Raw genomic sequence first — 9,791 nt, 5'->3', positions numbered from 1 at the left:
GTTAGATCATGACTTCTTGGTTAATGACAAGTTGTCATAACAAAGACATTTTGAATAATGTCAACTTTGTATTAAAAGTGTCATTATTTACCGAATGATGCTTTATGACAACAGTCATAACTATTCATGAAGACTTATTGATGTTCATGACATGTGTTATGTCATGTTTATGACAGTGTCATGACTGTCTTATTCAACCCCCTTCAAACAAAGTGTTACCCTATTAACTACTATTATTCGGACAACACTTTATACCTTATTTAATTAAAACCTTGAGTATATAACTGGCTAATTGGTTTGAAAATATTGGGAATTTGCTGTAAAGTAGAAACATAACTAAACTCTTGCACATATACAGTTTACTTAAAACCTGTGCAAAGAAATGAGCCTCAGAGAGGAGACACTTGGAGACATGCAAGGCAACAATTTTTTTTACCCAAATGATAATCTGTGATGTATTATTACATATATTGCACAATTTCAGCACCGTTGAGTTTAAAAATTCAACAAAGAAGTTACACAACTTATTTCATAATTTCATTAAGTTCAAAATCTAAAACCTTTCAGATTTCTTTGACCTAAAGAGTAAAAGCTTAGTAGAAACAGAACTACATGCAGTTTAAATGCTTTACAATGTGGAGGCCTAATTATCAGAAAGTCTCCATCATGGCTGAAGATGGAGCAGAAGCTCTACTTCAGAAACCTCCCAGTTAACAGATTTCATCATCTTACATCAAACAAAAGCCCAAACACAAGCAGCTAAATGACTGGTTTGGAAAACCTGTTGCAAAAAGTCCTTAGAACTGATGAACATAGAATCACATAGTATCATGCAGTTTTTACTACTCTGCATATTATTGACTAAAACAAAATGTGAGTGAAGCTGATTTTTAATTTTTTTTATTTAACATGATTCAAACTGTAACATTATTTTATGACCATCATACATATTTATAGGCTGCTTTCCAAATGTTCTATGACAAATGAGCCAACAATAGAAACGTGTGAAATGTTGACCTGAAACTGCTGTGAAAACTTTGGTGCCGACTTTTCTCAAAGTGGAAAGTGATACGCAGGATGTAAATGCATTCATCAACCAAACACATTACAATTCAATCATAGGTCTAAAAATAATGGTATGTTTTCCCAGAGGACTGACGTTTTTTTTTTAAAAAAAAAAGAAAATACAAAAGAACATAATGTAACAAAAAGTCTGTTCATTTAACAAAATGAATAACATGAGCGTAAATGTGTTGCTTTTTCTATCAATATACAAGAAAAGTAAAATGGATAAAATGGAATATTGGTGAAGGGTGCAACTAAGATAACTGTTTATTTTTAGCAAACCTATTCCTGATTGACCAACGTTACAATTGTAAAAACACATTGTCCCTTTAATCATTCCTTATTTCATCAAAAGGCTTATTTTATCAGAAAGGGCTGAGAGATAAAAGCAGGAAACATGTGTAAAGGTCAGAAAACTTCATACTTGGTTCCTGCTCAACCGCTATGCTCTTCTCAACAATTACAGTATATAGTGATACGCATGACCAACATTACTGCTGTGATTTTCATGCATATCCCCACAAACAGTTCTGTGGCTTCACAGTTTGTCAGCGTAGTCGTCTCCAAAGTCAATCATCAGCCTCAGAGCACTCAGGATCAGAGTGTCGACGTCTGGATTCAGCTGAATTTCATGACTGTAGTTCTTCACTGGGAGGATGCAGTTCATTGGGATCCCCAGGCTGGAGCTGAAGTCGCCCATCTACATAAAACACAATAATTGTTTTATTTTTTGTGCAATATTTTTAGGGTTTTCTTTGTCCCGTTTAGAATAAATCTTTCCTTGACTCGCCTTTTTCTTTAAATGTTTGCTCTTGTAGACGTTTTTCAGATTTTTCTCTGTTTCACCACAGGCTGCATCAACATGGCTGAAAATCGCCATCTGAGGGATTCCTGTGGATACAGAGATACAGACTCTAAGCATGGAGTTACTCAAGAAACTCCAAATGTATTTAAACAATATATTTAAATAACTACATCCACAGGAGTGTGATGAAACATTTATCCACCCATCCATTTTCTAACACCCTTGTGCATAGCGGGGTCAGGAAGGGTGCTGGTGCCCATCTACAGGGAACGTTTTGGGCGCAGAATGTTTTTATGTCATTTATGATGACATCAAAAAACATTTTCTGTACTGCAGAATAATAAATGCATATTGAATGTTTCTTACCCAGATCACTGGCTGCTTCTCTGATTTCCCTCATCTTCTGTAAAACAGACGGCTTCATTTGTGGCGCATTAGCAGAATAGATGCAGACCAGAACATGAACTCTGTCACTGATGGANCTTTGGTGGCGACTTTTCTCAAAGTGGAAAGTGATACGCAGGATGTAAATGCATTCAACATCAACCAAATATTTCACAATTCAGTCATAGGTCTAAAAACAATGTTAAGTTTTCCCACGAGGACTGACGTTTAAAAATAAAAAAATAATGTAAAAAAGTTTGTTCATTTAACAAAATGAGCATAAATGTGCTGCTTTTTCTATCATTATACAAGACCAGTAAACAAATGGATAAAACGGAATATTGGTGAAGCGTGCAACTAAAAGAACTATTTATTTTTTAGCAAATCTATTCCCAACTGACCAGCGTTACAATTGTGAAAGCACATTGTCCCTTTAATTATTCCTTATTTCACCAAAAGGCTTATTTTAACAGAAAATGGCTGAGAGAGAAAAGCAGGAAACATGTCAAAGGTCATAAAACCTCTTACTCAACTGCTATGTTCTCCTCAACCACCATGTAGTGATACACATAACCAACATTACTGCTGTGATTTTCATGCACATCCCCACAAACTGTTTTGTGGCTTCACAGTGTATCAGTGTAGTCGTCTCCAAAGTCAACCATCAGCCTCAGAGCACTCAGGATCAGAGTGGTGACGTCTGAATTCAGTTGAGTTTCATGACTGTAGTTCTTCACTGGGAGGATGCAGTTCATTGGGATCCCCAGGCTGGAGCTGAAGTCGCCCATCTACATAAAACACAATAATTGTTTTATTTTTTGTATATTTTTAGGGGGTTGTCCTGTTTAGAATAAAACTTTCCATGACTCACCTTTTTCTTTAAATGTTTGCTCTTGTAAACGTTTCTCAGATTTTTCTCTGTGTCACCACAGGCTGCATCAACGTGGCTGAGAATCGCCAGCTGAGGGATTCCTGTGGATACAGAGATTCAGACTCTAAGCATGGAGTTACTCAAGAAACTCCAAATGTATTTAAATAATACATTTAAATAACTACATCCACAGGAGTGTGATGAAACATTTATGATGACATAAAAAAGTAAAAACAAAGATCCTTTACAGTAAAATAATATTCTAAAAGCAAATTTAATATTTCTTACCCAGCTCACTGGCTGCTTCTCTGATTTCCCTCATCTTCTGTAAAACAGACGGCTTCATTTGTGGCGCATTAGCAGAATAGATGCAGACCAGAACATGAACTCTGTCACTGATGGATGGAGACGAGTTGTAGCCAGGATCACCATCAGAAAGAGGAGATGAAGGATTGAACTGAGGAAAAAAAGATATGATGTATATTCAGTAATTTATTTTCCACAGAAAGCAAACAAATTATAATGCGTTTAGGTGAAGGACTTTTTAAAGCAGAAAAGTATATATTTATACCTTATATCCATCCTTCACACGTCCCTTCAAGGCCAGAATAATGTCGTCTGTTCTGACTCCTCTTCCATCTCCGTCCTCCAGACCCATGATGTCATTGAACACAAACGGATAAAAGTTCCCTCTGCCTTCTTTCTTGATTTTATAGGTTTGATACTGGAAGAAAAAAAACAGTGTTTTATGTAAACAGCAGGCATACAACCGCTAAAATATATTTTAAATTCAAGATCTACAAACCTGCTTCAAAATATTTTAATAACTTTAATTTTCAATCTAAATGTATTTTTGCTGAATAAAATTCTGGATAAGACAGTACTATAGTCAGTGGTTACATGTTTGTAGCCACTCAGTGTCAGAAAATGTGTATTTTCTGCCATGTTGCTGGGAATATTTATAAAGCTGCAAAGAACCACTTAGACTGATTTGATAAATCTTATAGTCTAAAAATGTAAATAAGCCTTCAAAATTAAACAAGGAATTATATTCACAATCTTGGTGAAACTTTGATCAGAGGTTGTGGAACTGGCAAGAGCTTTATTGGTCATTCTGCCCTGCAGGACGGTGTTGACGGAGTTGATCAAGCTGGACTTCCCCACACCGACTGGGCCGTACAGCAGGACTCTGATGTGGTTTGCCTCCTCATTTTGAGGCTGAAACTCCTTCAAATACTGAAGAGCCTCCCTATTGTCTCTGTTAAAATGACAAATTTAAAATCATGATTTCAGAATTATTTTTTTAACCTTGATAGACCTATTAGCAGTGAGAGTCAGTGAGTGACCCGCAACTCACTTTTGCCCCTTTTCCACCGGCTCTACTCGCTCGCTTTAAATGCGTTTCCACCAGCCCTTTTCAACGGGGCTGGCCCTGCTTTTTAGGGTCGGCCCTGGTTTGGTAGGTGACGCAAGCTTCGCTGCTGTTCACTGATTGGCTGAGGGCGTGGATAAGATGGAGCAGCGGAGAGAGAAGAAAAATGAAGGCGCAACGTTTGAAACTCGCTGCAACACGGAAGTGATGGAAGATACAAACAAGCCGTTAACTAAAAAAAAGATGCCGGCTTTTTTCTTTGCTTCGGATTTCAATATTCAGCGGCAGCTCGATGGAGCCGTGAGGAATGAGTCGTTTTTGTCAGTAGTGGAGCGAATGTAAAGCCTCGTTAGTCGCTTCGGAGCCGACGGAGCCTCACGGTGAACACCGACGCAGACGCAGCTGACGCCGCTGCTGCTCTCCAGTCAGGTGAGCAGTTTGTAGATATATCTGTCTGGTTTGTACTACATTTAAGGTTGCATACATACAGTCATGGAAGACATTTAAAACACAAAGTCTGCTGTATTTTTATTGCTCAAACACAACATGCGCATTTTCTGAAGACACTCGGTTGCACATTACAGTTAACACCGACCAGCAGTCAGGAAGACGGACATGAGATCCTACAACCCAAAGGCTGCACGAAGAACCACGATGGTCTGCGGCGGCAGTTTAACATGAAAACACATTGAAATACATTATTAATTTTTTAAGTTATTTGCAACACTCTGACTGACATTAGCTCATGTATATTCAGCACCATTACAAGTTTTATTGTAGTTTAATACAAAAATCATCGTTAGCTTACATGAACCGTCTGAACCACCTGCTTTCCTGCCACTGCAAGGCGGAGATCAGCTCCTCCTCACCACATCGCAGCTTTCCTCCCACTGTCACGTTTTCTTTTAGTCTCAGAAAAATCGCAATCAGGCTATAAAAAAAATAGCTCAGCTCTCTCTTCTTTTGTATCAGAAAAACAACTCAGGTTAGGTCGCATGCACAGCACGTCGCTCCTGGAGGCGGGGCGCTATACTCCCCCTCCCCGCCACCAGGAGGCGGTACCCTGCAACAGAGCCAAACGCGGTCACTCTGAAGCAGAGCCGAGCGGGGTTGTTGAAGTAGAGCCGGTGGAAAAGGGGCATTTGTGTGACATGGAAATCGCTACATAAGATCTGCTAATTTACAATGATCTTCAGCCTTCAGTGCACTAANTAATCAATGCACATGTCACAACCAAAACAAACAAGAATGTAACTTACATGGTTGTGAAGAGCTGCCTCCCATGACAGTGACAGGAAATACTCTGTGAACACAGAGAGGAAGAGAGAATAACTCTGTAATGGTTTGTCAGAGCTCTGTAAATCGACTCATTTGTTTTCCAGTCGTTTAGTGCAGCTGCTTTGTTACTGATAAAACATAAGGAAAAAAAACTACCTTAGGAGGTGATGAGCTGCAGCAGAGAAAACCGTTACATGCTGATCAAAGCGAACCGCTCTTTTATAGTGTTTCCACTGTTTTACTTTCACTTTCATGGACCATGTGATTTCTAAGAAGAGCGCTCACTTTGTGGAAAACAGATTTCAGTTTCCATGTGACAGAGCAGCAACATAGAAAATCTGAGCTTGACAACAACTGCAGGATTTTGGCTGACCAACGAATCTAACAAGTATGTGCATGAGTTGAATGCACGAATGGTTCGTTCTTTGGTTTTTTCGTTTCAAAATAAAATTGGAAAAACAAAACAAGCATGTGTTTTTTTTTTTTTTTTTTTTTTTCGTTTTTAAAACAAAATTATAAAAACGGCAATTGCAGAAAGCCTGTTAATTTCACTTGTTATTCATTATTGACAAGCGATCTGACCCGGAAGTTCTCTCTGTCCGGCTTACACGGGGACAGTATCACACACATTATGCAGGCTGCAGGGAGACGAGCTTGTTCGTTTTAGCCTATATACTGCAGTCTTTTTTTTTGCCAGCCACAAGTCAGTTGAAATAATGCTCCTGTGAGAAACAAATAATACCGGACATTGGTCACTTGCGGCTGGCAGAAAATACTACAGTATAGCCTGAAACGAACAATCGTGTCTCCCTGCAGCCTGCATAGTTCTCTCTGTCCCGCATACTTTGTTTATCTACACTGGTCCAAAGCGCCATGTAATTAATTTGATCATGATACTTTCACAAATTGACAGCTCATTTTCTTCTTTTTTTTTTTTTTTGCAATTGCCGTTTTTCTAATTTTGTTTTAAAAACGAAAAAAAAAAACACATGCTTGTTTTGTTTTTGCAATTTTATTTTGAAACGAAAAAACCAAAGAAGGAACCATACACGGATGTCTAATATCATTTCAAGTCAAACTTGGCATAAGTCATCAGGTTGGGATGCCTGATGATGTTATGTGGTCATATGCTGATGACGTCTAAGCCACGCCCCCTGGCGACAGAAAGTCACTTTTTTTTTCTTGGACAGCTCCACCTCTGACCCCCTTGACCTAATCAAGATGATACTGTGTCAGAAGACAAATAAGTTGGTCCGATCTGAATCGCTTTAAAGCAAAAAGAGAAGGAGTAGCTTTGGCCGCATGTCGGGGTCAGACGTTACGCCGTTGATATACGTTTGGCCCTTAATTCCACATATTTCAGCCAAGCTGTACCGCCCACACTGTGATCAGCCCTAATCCACCCCCGAATAGGAACCCAGTCCAATATTTGGTGGGCGTGGCCTAAGTCCTCCACAGCGCCCCCTACAACNCTTTTTAAAATCTCGTTAACCCACTGAGAGCCAGATTTAACTACCAAGAATCTTAAGTCTTTATTACATCATTTAAATGCCAGTTAAAGAAGTAAAATTAGTTACAGTGGCTTTACGCTTTATGCACACGATTCTATTTATCTCCTGCTTTTCTGTCACATTTTGGTTTATTTTGTCACATTTACTCTTCATTAAGATTCCACTAGTCAGTCTGTTTAGGTTCCCAACATACATAACTATAAACCATAAAAATAACTATAAACCATAAAAATGTAGTTAATCAGAGTGATTGTTGATGTGACGCTTACATTTGCAATTGTAGCGAAACTCATTTCATACCAGTCCTCTATAGAGAATGACCTATTATTATGCAACTATAATATTAGATGGTAAGTAAAACATGCAAGACAAGATTTTCAAGTTGTGTGGCGTGTCATAGAAATATATAAATTATTTAACATTACCACAATGCCACACAATTCATTGACTTGATTGAACAGTGGATAGTTGGACCTATTTCATTTCCACATTTGATGTTATTCACTGCAAGCTCATTTTGTCAAATCGTTACCAAGCCCATTTAGTGGGATCGGTCTCCAGAACTGCTTCTTTCCGATTCCAGCTTTCTCTCCTTCTACTTTGCATCGAGTGCACTGAGGTGCTACGTCAGGTTGCATCTCCAAAAACAAGACAAAGCAAAACAATCTTTTTGGATGCTGCCGATGGAAGGCAACATCCTCTTAAAAATGGTTTTGTTTCATCTCTAATTATCTAAAATTACAATTCTGGATAGTCAAAATGTAGCCGTCTAGTCAAAATTCATTTAAGAATATAATTATGCCCTGTGAAGGGCTGGCGACCTGTCCAGAGTGTACCCCACCTGTCGCCCGTTGACAGCTGGAGATGAACAGCAACCCCTCCTGACCCCAATGGTATAACGATGTCAGAAAATGGATGGAATATAATTACAGATAATCAGATGAAACTGATTTTGTTAAAATGGCCTGCCACACATGACTTGGTGATCGCAGTAGCATAATGCCTTTCCCCCCCACCCCCCAAAAAAAAGTAGTGAGATCAAGCCTTGCTTCCTAAACTTTAAACAGGCCCACTGGGAATTGTCCCAGTCTTCCCGATTAGCCAGTCAGGGCTTGTCTAAACTCTGAAATGTTTCATTTGTAATTTCTGGGGCAAAAAAATAAAAAAATTTTTGCCCTCAAAGATATCATCAGGATAAATTGATGAGATAACCAGGTTCAAGTGACACTATTAATTCAGGAAACTGCTTAGATGGCTGGTTATTCTGAACCAAACAAAAAAACAAAAAAACTTCACCTTCAACATGCAGATCTTAACAAGGCACATTTACTCACCCCCAAGTTATCTCCCTCCATGGAGTTCTTAAAACTGTGAAGGAGAATTCACAGCAAAGTCTTAAAACCAGAACAGAGTGTTGAAGTAGAACAATTCATTTCTTTATTGAGGTAAGAAAAACACTTTCTGCTGTGTCAGCATGAATAATAAGTTGTACTCACGTGGAGATGGAGGTGGAGGTGGAGCTGAACGGAGCAAAGAGACACATTACTTAGGTTCATAAATGACTAAAAATATAATTAATGTTTATGTTAAAGTAATAAACACAATGGGTGTTTTTAAATCTGTAGTACACTGAGGCATTGGTGGTGAATAGATTCAGTTTTACTCTAACATGAGTAAAGGAAAACATTAAAATGAAAAATACAGAGAAGAAACAGTAGCTACTTATATTGAGGAGCTAAACAAAACAACACGGGAAATATAGTGAGTTAAAATTTCAATAATTATAATTCCAATACAGTCTCCATTGCTACGCTTTTCAGACAGTCCCTAACTATGATCCAGTGTTTATTCTCAATGGTTAACATGTAACTTTATTTCACTTTCTGCTATAAAAACATGTTCAAGATCAGTTTCATTTGAAGGGGAAAATAAAATTTGCTGAAAATATGCAACATATAGTGAAGTGAATCAGGGAAATAATCAATGCACATGTCACAACCAAAACAAACAAGAATGTAACTTACATGGTTGTGAAGAGCTGCCTCCCATGACAGTGACAGGAAATACTCTGTGAACACAGAGAGGAAGAGAGAATAACTCTGTAATGGTTTGTCAGAGCTCTGTAAATCGACTCATTTGTTTTCCAGTCGTTTAGTGCAGCTGCTTTGTTACTGATAAAACATAAGGAAAAAAAACTACCTTAGGAGGTGATGAGCTGCAGCAGAGAAAACCGTTACATGCTGATCAAAGCGAACCGCTCTTTTATAGTGTTTCCACTGTTTTACTTTCACTTTCATGGACCATGTGATTTCTAAGAAGAGCGCTCACTTTGTGGAAAACAGATTTCAGTTTCCATGTGACAGAGCAGCAACATAGAAAATCTGAGCTTGACAACAACTGCAGGATTTTGGCTGACCAACGAATCTAACAAGTATGTGCATGAGTTGAATGCACGAATGGTTCGTTCTTTGGTTTTTTCGTTTCAAAATAAAATTGGAAAAACAA

At 38.3% G+C, this 9,791-nt stretch overlaps 2 protein-coding genes across 2 annotated transcripts in view; both read right to left on the bottom strand.

The window, feature by feature from the left end:
• Window positions 1-1,442: 1,442 nt before the first annotated feature.
• Window positions 1,443-2,331, bottom strand: LOC107834970 (interferon-induced protein 44-like). Its single transcript, XM_016667011.1, has 3 exons — window positions 2,237-2,331; window positions 1,856-1,956; window positions 1,443-1,765 (listed from the first exon to the last, which is right to left on the bottom strand). Exons 1-3 carry the CDS (start codon window positions 2,292-2,294, stop codon window positions 1,604-1,606), a joined length of 321 nt encoding a protein of 106 aa, XP_016522497.1. The 5' UTR covers window positions 2,295-2,331; the 3' UTR covers window positions 1,443-1,603.
• Window positions 2,332-2,458: 127 nt separating this feature from the next.
• Window positions 2,459-9,791, bottom strand: part of LOC103131915 (interferon-induced protein 44-like) — an 11,379-nt gene continuing 4,046 nt past the window's right edge. Inside the window, exons 3-9 of the mRNA XM_016667010.1 lie at window positions 8,783-8,806; window positions 8,621-8,654; window positions 4,182-4,383; window positions 3,697-3,849; window positions 3,414-3,582; window positions 3,126-3,226; window positions 2,459-3,042 (exon numbers count right to left, since the gene is read on the bottom strand). Coding sequence (XP_016522496.1) covers window positions 2,881-3,042; window positions 3,126-3,226; window positions 3,414-3,582; window positions 3,697-3,849; window positions 4,182-4,383; window positions 8,621-8,654; window positions 8,783-8,806 — 845 coding nt within the window. The 3' untranslated portion in view covers window positions 2,459-2,880. The remainder of the gene's footprint in view (window positions 3,043-3,125; window positions 3,227-3,413; window positions 3,583-3,696; window positions 3,850-4,181; window positions 4,384-8,620; window positions 8,655-8,782; window positions 8,807-9,791) is intronic.

The sequence above is a fragment of the Poecilia formosa genome, unplaced genomic scaffold, assembly GCF_000485575.1.
Source record: "Poecilia formosa unplaced genomic scaffold, Poecilia_formosa-5.1.2 Scaffold874, whole genome shotgun sequence".
Classification (NCBI taxonomy): Eukaryota; Metazoa; Chordata; class Actinopteri; order Cyprinodontiformes; family Poeciliidae; genus Poecilia; species Poecilia formosa.
This window is presented reverse-complemented; position numbering and strand designations above follow the sequence as displayed.

Coding starts and splice junctions, on each gene's coding strand:
- LOC107834970 (XM_016667011.1), bottom strand. CDS start 2,294: ATGAAGCCGTCTGTTTTACAGAAGATGAGGGAAATCAGAGAAGCAGCC. Junction 1,957..2,236: donor AGAAGCAGCCAGTGATCTGG/GTAAGAAACATT, acceptor CTGTATCCACAG/GAATCCCTCAGATGGCGATT. Junction 1,766..1,855: donor GCAAACATTTAAAGAAAAAG/GCGAGTCAAGGA, acceptor TGTTTTATGTAG/ATGGGCGACTTCAGCTCCAG.